This window comes from Festucalex cinctus, chromosome 1, assembly GCF_051991245.1.
Source record: "Festucalex cinctus isolate MCC-2025b chromosome 1, RoL_Fcin_1.0, whole genome shotgun sequence".
NCBI classification, from domain to species: Eukaryota; Metazoa; Chordata; class Actinopteri; order Syngnathiformes; family Syngnathidae; genus Festucalex; species Festucalex cinctus.
The window spans coordinates 40,513,327-40,534,088 of NC_135411.1; the positions used below are offsets into that span (position 1 = coordinate 40,513,327).

General features: G+C 39.4%; 1 protein-coding gene across 1 annotated transcript in view; it reads left to right on the plus strand.

The window, feature by feature from the left end:
- gpr158b (G protein-coupled receptor 158b) overlaps window positions 1–20,762 on the plus strand; it is a 67,219-nt gene that overhangs the window by 9,785 nt on the left and 36,672 nt on the right. The window contains exon 3 of the mRNA XM_077535640.1: window positions 17,591–17,693. Within this exon, the coding sequence (XP_077391766.1) occupies window positions 17,591–17,693 (103 nt within the window). The remainder of the gene's footprint in view (window positions 1–17,590; window positions 17,694–20,762) is intronic.

The window sequence follows — 20,762 nt, forward strand, 5'->3', positions numbered from 1 at the left end:
TTGGCGTGTCCTCCGTGGCTGTACTGCTTTTGAAGAAGTGCTTATTTGTTGTAAGGCGCAATTCCAACTTAGATGTCCGCCGTGGGACCCGATAATCCTTGTGAGTCTCTTTGGTGTCATTCATTTCATGTCATTAAATGTGTATTTTACAGACGTCACAATGATCACGTGACTGTCCAAAATCCCCGATACAGTACTTAACGCAAAAATATTCAGCTAAAGTGCTATAAAATCATAATTTCTCACCATAAATTGGCATTTTTTTCAGGGAAAAGTTTAAATGAACCATTTCACAGAATAACTGGTTAGTTTTTCATAAGTCTTGTGTTCCTTTAAGGTCACATTGGCTTGATTAACCAATAGATAAGTCAGACATTGACCATTCTGGGTTGTTATGGGCATACCAATTTTATTGGTTAGCCAAACAACCAATGAAATTGGTTACAACAGAAAGTAAGTCTGGCTCGATCACAGCTTAGACATAGTGTTTAAAAATGGAAATGTATGTCTAGATAGATCAAAATGCATGACCAGCTCTGTGGCCTCGTGGTAGAGTGTCTACCCTGAAACCAGGAGGTTCTGGGTTCGATCCTTAGCTAGGTCATACCAAAGACTATCAAAATGTGACCCTGCTGCTCACCAATCCTTCAGGGGATGGATCAAATGCAGAGGACCTTAACTTGACCCCACTTAGGTGGGTGTGACAATCAGTGTTTTCGGGATTCCTGAAAAAATGCCAACCTCTAACAGTTAACCAATCTGAATGACCAATTGTATCGGTTGGTCCAATCACCAATAAATATTGGTTGAAAACACCTACCATTCTAAGGTGGTTGTTTTAACCAATGGCTCTGTCAGACACATAACTACCAGCTAGATTGGTCAAATTTACCCCCTTTTTTTTGGTAGATTTGACCAATCTGTTTTTAGTGTGTATACTGTAATTAAACTAAAAGAAGCAACAGATTATCAGCAACATCATACTGATTAATACCATTTTACACCTGATGCACAGCTCTTATAAAAGAGGATACATACAACTGATGCAATAGAGATGTCTAACTGGTGTGGACAAACTTAACCTGCTGCACCTGTATGTTGGGAGGAAAGCCTCCCTCCACGCTCCCCGCTGACTATTGTTAGTGTCAAAACACCAAACAACAGGTCAAAGAGTGCCCACTGTGAATCAATGGAGGGGTATCCCCTCAATTGTGAATGGGATCAGAGGCAAATTGGAGTCTGCTTGATGTATTGTCAGAAACAGTATGTCAGGCAAATAGAAGAACAACTCTCAAAATATATTGTGGTGAATTTGCTCACAACGCAGAGCAGTTTTGTAATTTATGTTTGCTGGGGTGTTGGGGGTGTGAGTGGATTTGGAAGAATTCTTGACAACAGTCCACATTGTATCAATTCTTACTCTTCCTCTGATGATGATTCTCCTAACACACCACATTTCGCAGTGAGGCGGTGATTCATAGGCAACTTAGTCATCACTGTTGTTAATCTTTTTTGAGTAGGTGCGTAGGAGGCGAGATTCAAGACTTTACCACACAGTGCTTGATTCAAATACTATACATAACCCAAGACGTTTTGTCAGAGTAGACTTGCATTGACAAAAATCATTAAATGCTACTTTGCCAGGGATAATGTAATTAAGTAATGAAATCCAAACGGGCCGATTCTTTTTCAGTCGGGGTTAACTAAGATGAATTGCAACTATCCACTGCATCCCGAGTCTCATCACTCAGGGCAGCCCAAAAGATGTTAGACTCTGAAAGCAGATCAGATCATATTTTCATTATTAATGCACCCATCATCAAACACATGTGGACTGTACTGTAACTGTGTTATAACATCTGTCATTTATGTTAGCAAGAGAGATGGAAATGAAGGAAATGTCTCAATTGGAATATTACATGAAAGGAATTGACAATAACAAACTGTTCGTCATATTCAGAATGTTACGTGGAAAGTGGAAGCACAAGTAGAAGGTGGTATTGAAAACAAATGAGATATGAGCCTCCCTGTTTCAAAGCTGTGATTATTTTTCTTTATCAGTTATAAATGTAAAGACACTCTGTGACACTAGACAGACTACTAAAAATAATTAATCCTCATCATGAAGCCCCGATACATATTGAGTTTCAGACTTCTGCTCATTTTACAGTGCTCTAATATGTGGATTAGCTCATCATCTTGTGGGTTCTGGTCTCTCTTGCTTTTCACTTCGCTTCACCACTTGTTCCCTGATACGGTCAAATTATCTTCACAGTTCAAAAGCCTGCTGGCTACACATGAAGTGGATGGTGTTTAAAGTCTGGCGCATGGGTGAGACACTTTGCTCACCGAGTAAGTAGGGAAACATGCAGGTGAAACTTTGGTTGGTTGAAACAGCTTCTGAGCCAAACAAAAAAAAAAAAAATCATAAAATACAATGGTTGCAAAAATTGGCTTGTGGGAAGTCATTTCAATGCTCATTTCTCCAAACAAACTCTGAAGTTCAGGCTTCCAGGCCGAAGCAATAATGGAGTCTTTCTTAATGTGACAGAGCATCATGTGCTCTGCAGGGTGTGCAGTTCTCACTCAAGTTCTATTTGTGACGTGTTGCTTCAGTGCAGCTCAACAACATTAACACCTCTTGGATGTGTTCAGAGGATGCAGCAGAGGCAGTGTGATTTTGCCTCATCCTTCAAACTTTATGTCTCACTCAACTGAGAGCTGTGAGAATTGTTCTGCTTGGCAATGTTAGGGCAACATAAGCCATAAACACACCATTATGCCCTATAAAACGGTTTGATCCAACAAGCTTCCAGGGTGACATTCACTTTGGTCATATGTTGTGCTGTGGATACCAAAGCTTCCTGTTCTTTTCCATAACATCCTTAAACAAGAGTTGCAAGAGTCGTTAGGGTTGGTCATTCCAGAAGAGCATAGAAGCTTTACCTGACTTTTTCTTCCATCCCTTGTATTGAAATAGCCCGGTTGTATTCCTGTCTTTGTTTTTTCTTTTTTCTTTTCTTTTTCTTTTCTTTTTTTTTTTAGGGTGGGGCATTTTACCAGTCTCATTGCTTGATATACGATGGGTATCACAAATTACACAATCAGTATAGTGCACAAATACAGTATGTTGTTGACAAACACCAATTCCTATTAATTTAGGTTGTTTTGTAAAATACCTAAAATACAATGATTTGCCAATTCTTCCATCCATCCATTTCCTTGACCGCTTATTCCTCACAAGGGTCGCTGGAGCCTATCTCAGCCGGCTTTGGGCAGTAGGCGGGGTACACCCTGGACTGGTTGCCAGCCAATCGCAGGGCACACAGAGACGAACAACCATCCACACTCACAAGCACATCTAGGGACAATTCAGAGCGCCCAATCAACCTGCCATGCATGTCTTTGGAATGTGGGAGGAGACCGGAGTACCCGGAGAAGACCCACGCAGGCACAGGGAGAAAATGCAAACTCCACCCAGGAAGGCCGGACCCTGGACTCGAACCCGAGTCCTCAAAACTGGGAGGCGGATGTGTTAACCACTCCACCCCAGTGCCGCCCTTTGCCAATTCTTTTCAACCTACATTCAATTTAATACATGACAGACTTCGAACTGAGATGCACATATCCCATTTTGAATTTGATGCCCGCAATGCTTTCCAAAAAAGATCAGATAGGAGCAACAAGACTGGAAAAGTTGAGGAATGGTCAAAAACACCTCTTTGGAATATTTCACATCTGAACAAGTTAATTGGAAATGGGTGAGTGTAACAATTGAGTGTAAAAGGAGCGTCCCTTTATTTTTTACAAATTACACACAAGATTTAAAAGCAGTGAGCTACTTCTTTATGCTGTAGTATTTTCTATTCATTTGCCCCAAGTTCATGTGCAATTTCAATTACACTTTTCAATGGCCAGATCGATCACCTTTAATTTGAAGACTGCATGGTAGGCATTACATTGCATTTTCAGTATGATGAGGGTATGTGCTTAAAAAGAACAGATCTTAGTACATAATCATTTTGAAAACATGGTTATGAATTTCACACTTCTGATGAGTTGAAGAGAAGAAGCTAAGAATAGATGACAATGTGACGCTCCTGACATATTTCCAGGCCAGCCGGATACATGTAAAAAATGGTCTCGCCAGCATGTCTTCGGTCATCCCTGGAGCTTCCTTCCGGTGGGAAATGGCCTGAACACCTCACAAGGGAGGAGTCCAGGAGGCATGCTAACCAGATGGCTGAGCCACCTCATCTGGCTGCTCTTGAGGCAGAGGAGCAGCGACTCTAGCCTGAGCACCCTTGTATTCGTGATCTTTCTTTCAGACCCACAGCTCGTGACCATCAGTGACATGAATTTGTCAGAAAATTGAGACATGATCAGCATTTGTTCACTATTCAAACTTTTTGTTTGGTGGTGCGCCATGAGATGTTTCTAATGTAAGTTGGGTGCCTTTGGAAACAACTGATATACAACTTTGCATAGTAACACAATAGTGTAACAAGAGAGCATAAGCTGTTCCACCAATATCAGAAAAAACTAAATGAGATGACCTGGAGTTGTCATCACATCGTTTGATTTTTGGAGCATATTTGATTTGATTTTCCTGTTCGGCTCCCCCCGCCCCACATTCCCGCAAAGCCTGTGGAGGAAGTGGGATATGTCACCATGATCTAAACACACACTCATAAGGGTGGTCTCTTACATGATTACTCGTGTAATTATACAAGAGCTTCTACATGATTTGTTATGGTGATCGGGATGGAATGCATATGAGTATATGAATATGGGGTTTCTATAGTGTGTAAGCGTAGTAAACTTCAAAAGGTGCTATGTTTGCATATAAATGTGTGTGTGCGTGTGTGTGCATGTGTTTGTTGTCTCAGCCCATTCTAGGAAATGTGTCGTCGGAGATAAAAAGCTTCACAAGCGGAGCTCCGCTAATGAGTGTAAATTGCACTGACAGCCAAAGAGGGTTACCCACTCTAAACCCCACGCTACCTCCTTTTCCTGCTCTCTGCCTCATTTTCTGTTTCCATCACTATTTATGCACCAATTTCCCTTGCTTGTTTTTGTCTCTTGTTATCACACTCTGCCTTCCATGTGGTCTTCTAGACTCCTATTCCATTTTCTTGAAGCCAATTAACTCCTCAGAAAAGAGAAGATAGGCTCGGCACACGCTAGTAAAATGTGATCATTTAAAACATAATTTAAATGTTTAATGCTGAAAGTACCCCTCCAATAACTTATAATTACAGCTTCCTTGGTCCTCTTCCATTCTCAGCTCACCTAATTCCAATAAAGACCCGCAACGCTGTTGCAGAGAGCAACACTATTAATTCTGGCAATAGCTCAGCAGGTATTTTTAGTGATGTTAGTTGCTTGCATCTGAAAAATAAATCACCTGTACATATGTGACTCTTTCCTGCACTGCAGCAAGAATCTTGAATTGTTCAGCTGGATCCTGTTTAGAAAGTATGAGGGGAAATATAGCTATAATTTAAATAAAACAACAGATCAATCACTGGAATGAAGATATAAAGGTAAAGGAGGACAGGAAGCAATTATTTAACAGCATGTCTGACACGCTGTCTCTTCAACCTGCTAGAACAGGTGAGCTTGAAAAGAAAAAATATAATGCAACACTCCATCATGGTTGAAAGATCCCGGTTTGCTGCGTCTCCTGGCTTATGCGCATCGACGGTACTTTATCCTGTTGTTAGTAATCCACTTGAGTCCGTTCTTGAATTTAAAGGGATACTTCACTTATTTAGCCCATAGCAATAAAAAGTTAATATTTTGTCTGTAATTAATTTGATACTTTCATTAATTTTCACATACAATTAGTACCTTTAAAAACATATTTTGCAACTTGCTGTTGACTGAAAATGACATCACAAGGGCTCAGGGAACCAATCACCGCTCACTTGTTTTCTAGGTTTGGTCATGTGACATTCACAAGCTGAGCTGTGATTGGTTCCCTGAGCCCTTGTGATGTCATTTTCAGTCGACAGCAAGTTGCAAAATATGTTTTTAAAGGTACTAATTGTACATGAAAAATAATGAAAATATCAAATTTATTATAGGCAAAATATTAATGCATGACTGCCAAAAATGGCTAAATAAGTAAAGTATCCCTTTAAGATTGAAATAATTACTAGCAAAACAAACAAGACAATAAACATACAGTGAGACATGGTAAGAAAACCGTGTGTCTCCGCAGCTCAACACTGCCTGAGTGAGCTTATTACTGGACACAGCATACATCAACATAAACAATAACATACATCAAGAAAGAATATCATCATAACTATGAATTGTATGATGTATCCTTTGGCCTGTAACCCATACAACATGAATACAAATAAAAGTGCGACCCTTGTGAGGAAAAGCGGCTAAGAAAATGGATGGATGGATGGATGGATGGATGGATGGATGGATAATAGTGATATGATCTGGATGTGTCAATGTGACTTATGAAATAAGCAAATATTCACAAGAGCAAAGGAAAGAACTGATGTGAATTTTTGCCATTATTGCTGGCTTCGTATTGTAAATGAAATTGTAGAAAGTACAGTAATGTAGTCCTTACGGATCTAAAGATCATCACCAAAATAAAAATAAAAAATAAAAACCTCATCATTTGTTGGATAGAGTAGGTCATAGGTCTCCAACTACGGTCCTCGAGGGCCTCATTCCTGCATGTTTTAGAGGTGTCCAACATGCCTGATTCAATGGATCAGCTCATCAACAAGCTCTGCAGAAACCTGATAATGATCCTGATAATTGGATTCAGGTGTGTTGGAGGAGGGAAACCTTTAAAACATACAAAACTGCGGCCCTCGAGGACCTGAGTTTGGCACATATGATCTAGATATTCTGACTTCGTTCTACATTCCAAACAACATGAACTTTAGGGTAGTTGACAAATGACTTAATTAATGAATATGAATGTTTTTTTTATTTTTTTTTATTATTATTAATTAACCTTGCCCTCGTAAGATGAATTCTCGCGGTATTTGTGAGTTCACAAACCCTGGAAAATACATCTTGTACCGCTACCGCAGATAATCGCCGTTCGATTCGGACCAATCACAGAGCGACATTGTGTTTGGGGGAGGGATATGCAACTGTGACGAAACCAGGAAGCCAGAACCGACGCAGGGGCTAACAAACAAACCCAACATGGATGAATGGACGCTACAATTAATTCTGTTCTCGCAGAATTACTCACCATTTCCTTGTTGAATGTTGAACAGCGAGAGGCGCTTCGTGCATTTCTAGCTGGTAAGATGTTTGTGCTTTTCCCACCATCGACAAGAACGAACACGAAATTTTCACCCATGGCCGTGATTGGTTAAAACAAACGTACAATGTCGCGTCGTCCAATCAGCTCAAATTATTGTACAGAATGTCCCGCCTTTCCCCAACGAAATTACTGTGGAGAGGTACCAGAATATCCATCTGGCTATTGCCAGGTTAATTATTAATATATGTGCCCTGCAATTGACTGGCGACTAGTCCATATTATATCCTGCCTCTCATTCAAAGTCATCTGTGATTGGTTCTAGCTCACCCACGACCCTAATGAGGATTATGTTTAGAGCTTAAAGTTCAGCAAGTCTAAGGCTGAATAAGCTTTTCAAGCTCAAATAAGACACCATTCACTGACAAATCAACTTATAGTTGAAATATTCAGTACAATAATTTACATCTGAATAGCAGCGAGGTGACTCAAAAGCTGCTCTGATGGCAAACTGGGAAACACGTCATCGGATTGGCCATATTGTACATACAGTCATAGTCTAAATTGGATGTTTGTGCATCTTTTTCATCATCAAAGAGATCATTTATTATGCACTTTTGCTGCATTTTTTTTTCTAAGAGATTGATTCAAGGTTACTAAGTCCTCAGTTTAATACACAGAGCTGTGAACCTTCTGGAAAATTTCTCTTTAGCTATATGCCTATGCCTACTGTATTTGATATACTCCCAGAAACATTCAAAAACTAGTTCAAAATTGCTTGACAAATACATCACCCAAACCCAAATTTTGTCAAGCATGTCAGTTTTATTTCTAGAGCACATTTCATACACAAGGCATCTCAATGTGCTTGACACAAGCAGAGAAACAACATCTACAAACATCAACAAACACAACAGTCAATGCCATTCAGAAGCAAAGCAGAGACAACAAAGGTACAATTACTAAAAGAACATACATTGAAATGAATTCACAGAAAACTTAAACCTTAATTGCTTGAAAATTTATTGTTTGGAAGGCAACATATTCAATACATTGAACAGTAAGTAAGGGACACATTTGAGTACTTCGACAGTACAATCTATCTATTAGTTTTATATCTAAATATAAATGTTTCCATTGTGTTATTAAGGTAAATCATCTTTTGGATAAATTCAAGAACACTAAGTAGGCAATACTTTATTTTATGATGGGTTTTACAATGAAATAAAGTGTTTTACAGAAGGTGTTGTGCTCGCTGCACTTTTCTGAAGAGAAACGAAAAATATCACTCAAGCGATAGGAACTGTCACAGACATCAGAAAAGCATTGGTGTGAATCACTGTAGTTTCAACTGAATGAGGTTTCCATGGCGACATCAACTGCTTCGCATCTCCTGTGTGTGACAAGGGTCCAGCTGAGAAACAAATGTCCATCATCCTAATAAAGAAACAGGATTTCTGTTATTACTGCCATCGGCTGACGACCAGTTCAGGGTTTACCCTGCCTACTGCCCGAAGCCAGCTGGGATAGGCTCCAGCACCCCCGCGACCCTTGTGAGGAATAAGCGGTCAAGAAAATGGATGGATGGATTTCTGTTAGTAAACACAATGGGTCCTACTGTCATGCCCTCCACACCGAGTCCTTTAAAATTTGGTATTGTAGATGTACAGTGGCATTGTTCAAGTGACACGAGTGTCCCTGTTACTTGTGTCAAGAAATGGTTGATAAATCTTTTTATGTTGCATGAAAAAGACATTTTGTCCAAGAGTCTGGCCAAATAAAATATCTTAGGAGTGATTCTAACACCTCCTACTGAGTGTGCTGCACCTACTGTACTTCTGCCGAGTGTGCCATCAATCAAAAGCAGCATGTTGCAATGCTAGAGAAACATTTAAAAATTATAGGTATCATCTACATTGCTTCACAAATGTAATGTAACAGCTAACCACCACCCAATGCAAGTTCTATGCAACAGCAGCAGTGTATCAATATGTAAACCATTATTCATCAAAATTTTATTTGTAATCCTAAAACATATTTATTGCTGGATGAAAATTAAAAGTAGAGCTGTCAAATGATTAAATTTTTTAATCAGATTAATCACATCTTAGAATTTTGATTAATCGTGATTAATAACCGACATAAAAAGGCTTTTTTTTCCTCAACATATTTTGCCTGCTAAATTTGAAGCGCACCTGTTATGTTATTTTTTTCGACATTTAATGTTATGAGGACGTCTTCAAAAATTTATATCCACTGAAACACGCTCATCCTGCTTTTTCTAATCAATTAATTATTTTCATAATTTAAAATGGGAAAAAATGACCTACGGCATATGTAAACATTTATTAAATGCTTTACTTTACTGCATGTAGTTATGTTTATTGCTCAAACTCCAACAGCTACCTTTAATGTAACCATCACTGTCGGCTAAAAAGGATCATCTGCGGTCAAAATTAATAGTGTGATTAATCTGTGGTAATACAATGATTAATGCGATAATTTTTTGTGATTAATTAATTAGTTAACGCTTTAACTTTGACAGCACTAATTAAAAGGTAGTGTTGTATAACAAAGGAGAAAAATAGTATATCACATTATTTCTTGATCACAATGAGCTTCAAATTTGGTATGAAAGGGTGAATTCAGCTTAAAATTTCTCATTTGTGTTCAAAATGGTAAAATGTTGAACACTCACTAAAATTAAAAGCACCCACTCCTTCATGACAAGCGATCTAATACTTTTTGTTAAGTGTACAATTCAGAACTAATTAGGTGTTTCCGAGATGCTGCACTCCATTAATTCTGGTGACAAACTACAAACTCTCAACCAAGAAGGGACTGTAGTACCCATCAAAGAATTACTGCCAAGCTTGCAGGATGTACATATCCTTTCTTTAATCTTTAATTATGCTGATGACTCATGCATTATAGCATGAAGTATACAAGGGCGAGGATGTATAGAAGACGAGACAAGGAGAGATAAGACGTGACAGCAGAGAGGGACAATCATCAAGGATTCATTCTCCATCGGGAGCCACCAATCACTTGCTAATCTGTTCCCCTGCAGCTCATGACTGCTGCGGCAAAATGTGTCGAAACTGCAACACCTTCGGATCATAATCGAGTGGGGACCCGCTCGAGTCCAAGTGGAGGACTTGGGACCTCCAACCCAGTTCTAGAAAACACTTTCATAACCTCAATGTCAATTTCATTACAGGAAGACAAAAGCCAATTTTCCATAACATGCCCCTTTATAACCTTTCTTTTTGTGCCACCCATGGAGTTTTACCTGTTAGTAATTCACTCGTGTCTGTCATGCTCCTAGTGTTTCATCTAATCAGCTCCTTCTATCCTCTCATGATGACCTTCCTGCTATGTCTTTCTACATCATTAGTCCGTCTGCATTTGCTTTATTTAGTTCTGGTGAGTCTTGATCTGGTTCTGCTTGTACATTTCGTTGTTGGAGGCAGAAGAAGGTTAACAAAAATGTGAAAGGGCGGGAGGGGGCTTTTTATTACAAAAAACTAAACTCGCTTCAAGGCAAAAAATAAAAAAAATAAAAAAATGTAACAGTACAAAAAAACTGTCATGTCTCGTTGTTTATGTTTAGTTCTTAGTTTTAGTCTAGTTTTTCATGTCATCTTTTATTCTTGTGTCAATAGTTTTACAGTTTTACTTCCTGTCCTTGTTTTTCCTGATTGCCTGATTGTCTCCACCTGTGACCACCCCCCTGTGTATAATTAGTCTGAGTTTAGCCTTGTCTGTTGTCAGTTCGTCTTGTCTCCTGCCACGTCCTGAACTAGACCATCATAGTAAGCGGTGCCTTGGTTCATGTCCAAGTATCCATACGTTAATATTGCTAAAGTCAGTTTTTGCGTCTAGCCTTTTGCTGTCAATTTTAGTTGCTACTTTTCTTCCTAGTTATTACCAGCCTTGCTGAGTTCCTAAGTTGTTATTTTCCATGCACTGTTTTTGAGTGCAGCCTAGCTTTGAATTTTTGATTTTCACGGCCTTGGTGTTTCGTGGATTTTTTTTCAGTGCAATTTTGCATGCATTTTTTTTTTTTTTTTTCAGTAATGTATTTTATAAAATTTCTGAAAGTTTGAACATTCCCACTGCGCAAAGACACGTTGAAAGGACGTCTTTTTAAGGTAATTCTTGTATGTCCAATCTCGGCCAGTACGACGACTCCGTCCCAAAACTGTGATCAGTCTTAATTTTTATTTTTTATTTTTTTTATGGATGGAGCCAACTTGCAACATTGCCACCATCATGGGAAAAGGCGACAACAGTACAAAAAAATATTGTGACTTCAAATATTTTTAAAGTATGATTTGGGAATAAGTGAGGATCGATCACAGCTTTGGGATGGACATATAGCCTATATGTTTTTATAGAAGTCAGGCCAAGCTCTGCATGCCGCCCTGTTCTGCCAGGCTCTGATTTTTATTTTTTTTTCATTTTTATTTATTTATTTATTTATTGTCCTGCCTCCCCGAAAAGCAGTGTCAACGCGTGCTCTGGGCATCACAACATGCCATGATCGGGTGGGATCTTGTCTGTTTCAGACGTGTAGTGTGACAGCTCGTCCGGTCCACAACACAGAGAGGATTTAACAACTAATCTGCGACTTTCGTAGAAGAAAAAAAAATTGTGTTGTCTGAGCTCGGCATAAGAAAATGTAAATGCCTCGATGAGAAAAGTGTATAAACTGTATGGTGAAGGGTTTTAAAGCCTTTAAACATTTTATAATAAATGTAAAACATAAAGCTAACTACTTTACGGATTGCATTTATTGCAGGTATTTTTTGGAACCTAGCCCCAGTGGAAAATGAGGGAACACTGGACATCAGACTCAGGTGTATTTCATCAACAAAGTTTTGCATGGTTTATAGATTATGTTTGTGTAACTAAATGGTAAAAAATATAATTAAAAAGCTAAACTTCTTTTTGATTATTTTAGTTTACAGTACCTTTTTTTTTTCTTTTTTTTTTTTCTTTTTTTTTAAATCACTAAGCACATAGCCTTCCCTTTTTGTTTTGCCACACATCATCCCTTTAGCTGTGGGCGAGTCACTAAAAATCTCTGTCCATCTGCGAGCGGGCTACAGCCAGAACACGGGGAGGAAATAATGGAAATAATGTAATCAGACAGCCACATGTGGCACTTTGTTTACATTTATTGAACCAATGATATATGAGATTTTCTCACTCTTGGCCAGCCCCAGACCAGTTGACAAACTTGGGGTGGTAGCGGGCCAGCGGGGCTAATGTTGGGTTACGTGAACTCAACGCGGCTGAAAAGGCGGACAAACCAGCGTCCGGTTTAGGATGACGCCTGACGCATCACTGAAAATGAAGACTGTCAGTCCTAAATCCGGACATCTGGCCAGCCAAAAATAAATCCCAAATGGGAACCACATTAATGATCCAAAGGTTGAGCAGTCAACCAAAGGTAGCATTTGCCATACAGAACTTGCTGACTTCGGGCGAGATGCACGTTACACCCTGAACTGATCACCAGCCAAGGCCACATAAGAGCGAACAACTGCTGGCACCCAGTCACACCTACAAGCCATTTGACATCTTCAATTTAACCTTCCATGCATGAAAACCATGCAACCTCCACACAAAGGCCGGATTTGAACCAATGACCATCAAACTATAAGCTAGATGTTTGTCTCGCTGCCCATTGCGACATCTCATAACTGCATTATAAATGGACCATTTCATAATGTTTGTAAACAGTAGGTGCCAGGATACTTCCAGATAGCAAAGATGTGAGTGACTCATTGAGCTCTATATTTGTAGATCCTGAATGTTGTGCAAGCACAAGGCTCATTGAGCATGTGTGCCAATTTGGCAGACTAGTCAAGCTGGCCAGGCCAACGCATCATCGTGAGCACCATTTGAGACGAGCATGGCGGAGGGACGATTTGGCGGCAGAAAATCAGTCTAATGATACACCTGCTCCAATCATGTCGAAGTGCTAGTACAAGGTAGATGGCTTGTTGACATGATTGTGGTGAATTCTGATATGTGGACATGTGTGGTGAATGTCAGACGTGTGAACAGCAAGTCACCCAAACCTTTGAATCATTGTAGAACAAAATTATTATTAGGGTGGGGTCTGTTGGTTCTGCAAGTTCATCGCATAAGATATGTGCTCCGCCCCATTGATACAGTATGTGACTAACCATTTAAAGGGGATGAGAGAAGCCGCTTTGATTGGTCATGAGTGAACTAAGCTGTGACCACACCCACAGCTGCGCAACTACCGCTCACCTGCGTTTGGCAAACGACCATCGCCTCACTGGTATACTGTAACACCCGTCTTGAGCTATGCCATGCACCGTGCAGCATTTACACCATTCACAAAAACGGAGTGCAAAGTCTCATGCAAGCTCTTCTTTTCTATCGGGTATTTTATTTTATAATAAATTCATTGTAATTAAAGTGTAAAATGCAAGGATGAATAAACTGATTAGTATTTTGCAGCCAATTCTTTGTCTGCGCAAAAGATTGTTCTCTACAATATCTTTATTTTGTTTAATGTCTTTGTGGTAATTTATATTTCCTGGTGTGTAGGCTACCTAAGAGTCAGTACCCCATCAAACCTTTTCATATTAAAAAAAAATCCCATTGTCTCTAAGATGCTCTGTTCCAGTGGTTGATTTTCTTGTGAAACAGCCGCGGGAAGGTTATTTTACCCAAGGGACACAGCGATTGTAATGCTTTTGGGGTTTAATGCTTTGAGTGTATTTATAGATGGACTCATTGCTCTCCTTGCTATCTCCCATCTTTCTCACATTACTGGGTGGTAAAAAAAAAAATGATATGGGAAAAATGTAAGCCAAACAGAAGAAGCATGTGAGATTTGAAGATAATTTGTGGTGGTTGAGTTGCAATATGTTTGTATTTCAGAACGTGTGTGTGAGATTTACCTTTACAGCCTGATAACAGCAATATTGCTGTGGTGTTGTAGCGTACATAGATAATTTTTTTATACATAATGAGAAAAGATGACATGTTACGGCTTAATGAAACCAAAACATACACAGTATGGATTTTTTTTTTTTGTTAGGCTGCTGCTGATATTTGGCAGAACAAAACAACTGATTAATCAAACAATTAAAAAAATGTATAATGAATAAATTCTTTTTTCATACCTTTAAACTTATAACAATAAAGATAAGAATTACAGGTGGAACATTTAACTGGTTAATGTTGTCCTTGTGTTTAACTTTACAGATAAAAACGGCCGAAAATTGGCCTTTATTTTTGGCCACTTTTTTTTTTTTTTTAGTTTCAATTTATGTTAATGATTTAAAAAAAAAATACATTGTTTTTTAAATAATTATCAGCCAATTCAATCAGCCGGATGATTAATCGATTGAGCGGGCCCTAATAGTCTGCTGCATAGCTTCACGTCACAGTTATGCTGCTGGTCTTCAGACAACAAGTTGACACTGAATCAACAGCACCCAATCCGTTAGCAGCCAAAACCGTGCACACCATTTTGCCACAATTGTGACAATCAATTCCACACAATTTTTCACAACCAATTTGTTGTCTTAGTCATTACTGTTGATGTCAGCAGAAAGGTGGATCCCAAAAACGTAGGCCCAGAAAGGAAAATACAATTTAGTAGGTTTATTTTCAAACCAACAATAAACGCAAAAGGCTGGCCAACAATGCCTGAAAGAAAACAGAAAGCGTGAGCACTACACCCGGAATACTTAACTAATAAAAAAAAAACACTTGCAAAATGCAAGGAGAAAAATGAAGTGAACAAAAAATAGAACGCAAGCAGGTTATACAGGAGGGTAGCAAGCTACAATCTAACTATATAGACAAAACAGAAAATGCCATAGCAGATACTACACATGAAAACTAGTGTTGTTCCGATACCGTTTTTTGGCCCCCGATACCGATTCCGATACCCAGCTTTGCAGTATCGGCCGATACTGATACCATGCCGATACCTAAGGTTCTTTTTCCTCAACATGAAAAAGCTGTCCTGCCATTGGTTCAGAGCATTCAAGGGCCAATAGGATGTCTTAGATCGGCATGCAGTGAGCATGTCAAATATCAGTGAATGTCGTGCACGAGGAAAACACATGATTCGGCATCCAAAATCCTATATTGGCTTTGGAATTAATGGTATCGCCATGTTACTTGTGAGTAGTCACCGATGCCGATACCACTGTTTTAATGCAGTATCGGCATCTCCGCCGATACCAGTATCGGAATAACACTAATGAAAACCTGAAAACTACAGGAACAAAACCAAGACTGTTACTATAACATGTGACTGTGATTCTGAAAAATGTCTAGATAATAACCTGAGCAAGGAACAATCTTCTGCTTCTCTTGCTCCTGAGGTCCTTTTAAAGTCAGTTGAATAGGAAGGCGCCTCAGGTGCGACACTGGTGGGAACGCCCCCTGCACCAGACTGAGAACAGGATCATGACAATTACATTGCATTACAAATTCAGCACAACAGTTTATTTATTTATTTATACATATAATAAAATGTGTTTCGCATCACCATGTTTACACATTTACAGTAAGTCCTCAACAATTCGGTGACAAGCATCTGTATTTGTCTTTCAGTAAACTTGATGTCCCGACAGGTTTCCTACTCAAGGCTTTTGCACCAATTGTGACTAGCAATGCAGACTTACACCGTGCGTGCCAAGAGTTGTAGAGTTCATGATTAAAAGCCTCTCTGCTTCCAAAGTGCAATGATTAAATAACGTCTCACTTTCAGAGTGCGACCTGATTAAGGGGATCCATCAAATGGAACCACCTAAAACGACCGGTTTATAGCTTTTCATTGCGCCTGAAGAAAAATGAGGCGCACCTTGACGAAATTGACTTGCCTTCAGATGTTTATATGTGTGCATTGTGTACAGTTGTGCTTGAAAGTTTACATATCCTTGGGATATGTAAACATATGAGCACGCTGTATGGTGAGAAAATGTCTGAATGTCGTACACCCTGGATGGGTTGCAAGCCAACTGCAGCCGTTTAACGTCAATCCAGTTTATCCTTTGGTTGGAATCATTGTTGGTATTGCAGTAGGGGTAGTGTGCACCCAAGCATGCAACCACTGAACCTTTTCAAATTGGCCAGCAAAACAAGAATCAGCAAAGGACAAATCTGGACACACAATGAAGTGATGTGTTGAGCTGTTTTGTGGCCAAGACTTCACGTATAAATTTAGCTGCCCGCATCATCCTCCCCGCGGAGACGTATTGCAGTATTTATGAGCATTCATGCCAAATTTATTGCGTCTTTAATTTTCGTGCTTGCATCCACATGTGTATTCAAAGCAATGTGAGTGTTTCAGCTCCAGATGGTGTGTAAACTTGCGGAGGTATAAACTGAGCTGCAATTATGCAGAAGCTTGAATTCTGCAAACAACCCTTAATTCTTAATTTAGATATGAATTAGTGTCCCTGTTACTTGGCAAAGCTCTGTGATTTCCCTTGACACCAGGCGTGTTTATAGCTGGGCCTGCTGCTGCTGCTGCCTCCTTCTGCAGAGGAGCATGTGGATAATATTGAAGACTCAATAACACAACTTTAGCAAGTTCATTAAACAAACCACACTGGGAAAGGCAAAGAGAAGAATTGTATGAGTACAGGTTATGCTACGCAGATACAAGTATATAGTTTGTCAAACTTATTTGAATGGAGCCTGGGTAGATTACAATTCATGAAACACAACTCTCCGTTTCTTCTCTGTGTTGTGTACCCAAGAAAGCCACAACCTCCTTCTTGTTATTCCGAATCCAAATTGCCTTTATTGTCCTTGTGTACAGTACATCATCTTCATGTGTTTTGTAACTTTTAGCAACTGCAATGTTGTTAGTTTTTATTTTTTTTAATCCCCTTTTATTTATTTAACTATTTTAATCTATATTGTTTTGTAGCTTTGTTTTTATTTATTCATTTTTTTTCCATCCTGTTTAACTGTTTTCTTTTAGTGTTTAAATGTTTTCATTTGGTAGTTATTAAATTTTTAGCTCCAGTGTTTAAAGTTTTAGCTCCAGGGATGGCTGGTCTTCATCCATCTCACTGTGGATGAACTCCTCCTGGGTTCCTTTCCTTATAGGGTACTTCTGTGCCCCGCCATGTTGTGGTTTTCATGTGTTTGTTGGGTTTTGGGTGTGTCTGTGGGTGCGATCATGGGGGGGGGGGTTCTTTTTTTTTTTTTTATTGTATTATGGATGTCCAGCACTTTGAGTTACATTTTGAATGTATGAAAGGTGTTATATAAATAAAGTTGATTGATTGATTGACTGATAAACATTATTGTCTTTTCTTGCAGTGCATGCCCATCGCTGGTCACGGATTTGTGTTGGACAAATACAAGTGCCAATGCAAGAGAGGATTTTACCATCCAAGTCGTGTGGCACTCAATGGCTTTAAAAGTAGGTTGCAAATCCTTCTTTCAATACTACATATTGCAGCTCCATGTCACATCAGAACGTTTACATTCTAATATACAGGCTTTATGCATGGCAAAACGTCTCTTTTAATGTTTGATGGTCACTAATTTTTGTTCTGACTTTGAAGGGATATCCTGGTGGTTATGAATTTGTAAAATTCAGGATGTATTTATTCTTTTTTTTTTTTTTTTTACATTTGGTGTGCTGTATTAGATCCCCAGCTTTTTTTTATTTTTTATTTTATTTATTTCAAACATGTCTAAAAACAAAGTAATTATAAGAATACATATAGAAAAAAGGAAAAAAATACAAGACAGATAAAGCAACAAACACAACATTAGAGCAACAAAAATAACAATTTTGCAATAATTCATCCAGTCATTAGCTACACATTTACACATGTTCGAAAAGTAGCTTTACACCTGTGCAAGAATCTGAAGGAATAGGAATAGTCATTGCAGAATTGGTGAGGGCATTGCAAACAGCTGAACTTACTATCAATGGAATGACACTGAAAACTTTTTACCCGCTACTCATCCACCCCAAGCACCCACAGAACTTTGTTGTAAATGTCCTTTAAATCACAAAAAGGCAAATTTGACTTCCATCCATCCATCCATTTTCTGAACCTGCTTGCTCCGCACAAGGGTCGCAGGGGGTGCTGGAGCCTACCTCAGTTGGCAATGGGCAGTAGGCGGGGTACACCCTGAATTGGTCGCCAGCCAATCGCAGGGCGCACAGAGACGAACAACCATCCACACTCACGAGGACACCTAGTGACATTTCAGAGCGCCCAATGAACCTGCCATGCATGTCTTTGGAATGTGGGAGGAGACCGGAGTACCCGGAGAAAACCCACGGAGGCACGGGGAAAACATGCAAACTCCACCCAGGAAGGCCGCAGCCTGGTCATCCAGCCATTTGTAACTCATTTGTTACCCTGTGCCCTCCTAATGTGCTCTAGGATATTAATTTACTCAACTGCATATTACCTGGTATCTTTATATGGGGGCTGCATTTGTAGAAATACATTTTTTAAAACAAATAAAATGAAATTAACAGTGTATATCATATGTTTTTCACGAGGGGTGTCACATTTTCCCATATGATATCGATATACAGCCTAGATAGCCAACTGTCTGATACCTATATCAATATGATATCAGCAGGAATAGCAGTACAGTCACTGTGTGTGGTAAAGACGTCTATAGTGCAGCATGGAAGCTAAGAAATAAGGCATGTTTATATGGTCCGACTATTTCTAAAAATGGATTCAAATTCCTAAAATCAGAAGACTATAATAAACACACAAATTTGACTGTGACATCTCACTTCAAAAATTAAAATGTATCCAATATTAATTATATGAAGTCAATGGTGAATGCCTTTCACATACTTTAAGCTTAAAATAAATAAATAAATAAATAAATAAAAAATAGAGGGGGGTTGGGGGAGCCACAGGTGGCACCTGAATAACAGGCCTGTCACTTCATCAGTAATAATTCAAAAAAACTGGAAGAGCATTGTCACGTGCATTCTATCTTTTCCGGCCTGTCATTTTCATACTGCTTATTCCTCAAAAATAATACGCCTATCTGCTTCATAATCTTAGGTTAGATTACAGATATTAATTGTTTGGACTATAATTTAAACACAAATTCACAACAGATTTCCATCATACATTTTTATAAAGTATCACGGTATACCAGTTTATTCGCCTGACTTCCGTGTAGCTGGGACTCAATTCCCACTCAGTGGTGGTGTGAATGTAAGCATTAAAGGTTGCCTTCCTATCCACTGATGTTAGCTGACGCTCCCTGAACAGAATAAGCAAATAGATGAATGGACAAGTATCATTAACTATCCTGATCATGGGCTGGATTCAAATGAGTGAGTTTAGTCTGACACTTTTGACTGAGAGCACTGCAGTGTCCTCAGGCAGGAAGCTTGGCTGTGATGAGTGAAATAATCAAGCGGCTGCAGGAGTTCTCATCCCTGACTCCAGCAATACTGTGCCCCTGAGGCCACGATATGCTAAGCCGCAGCGTTATTGTAATGCAGCGTGATATGAGGCCCGAGGTCCTCAGGCTCGTTCTGTGAAGAGAATCACACCGGTTTAGTCTGGCTCACAGGTCCTGGAGAATGTCTGCCATATTCTAGTTCATACACATCTGAAGTTTAGACAGACAAGATTGGGCAGGAAAATGATTTTGCATTGTTCCCTAGAAACAGGCCAAAAGGGCACATATCACAAGGGAGTGATGATCACCAGAGAAAGAGGCAGCATGTGATATCAAATGACAAAATCAGAAAATGTGCTCAAAACCATCATTTGTTGCAATGCATACAATTTGAATAGACGGTAGTCTACTGTGTTTACACTTTAACACAATTCATCACATGAAAAGAAAACCGTGAAGTCAAAGGTTTCATTCTGGATGTCTTACAAGATGTTTTGCCTCTCATCCAATCAGGCTTCATCAGGGCATGCAGTAAGGCTTGGTTAGGACTGCACTAGTTTGATTTGATGTTGAAACACTCACAGATGTTTTATGCTTCAAATTGGAGGCACACCCCAACCGCGAATGGTATCATTCTTTTGGATTGCAAAAACGACAGTTGTTAAAGGGACAGCGACATGAAAAATACATTTTTTGGCGCTTTTAGCCGTGTTCAAATGCTAATTCCTCACCAAACACATGACGGAAGTGGTGTTTTCCTCCATTCGCCCCTCTACGAGAAATTCTCGGTCATTCTGCTCTCCGAGCACCAGCCCTTCCCAACCTGAGAAAACGCAGGTGCCGACCCAGCCCCGCACCGCCTCTGCGGACTAAACGCACGTCCACTTTCTCTGAGACCTCCATGGGATAGTGAGAAAAGTATCCTTTATCACTAAACATTCTGTCCAAATGAATTCAAAGCAATCAATTATCCTAAACATTTGCAATGCCAAAGTGCAATGACAATTGGCTGTCTTAAAATCCCACAAAGGTTCTGGCTGACACTTGTGTAAACTACAAGTAAAACTTTTGCATGATTGAACCCAACTGA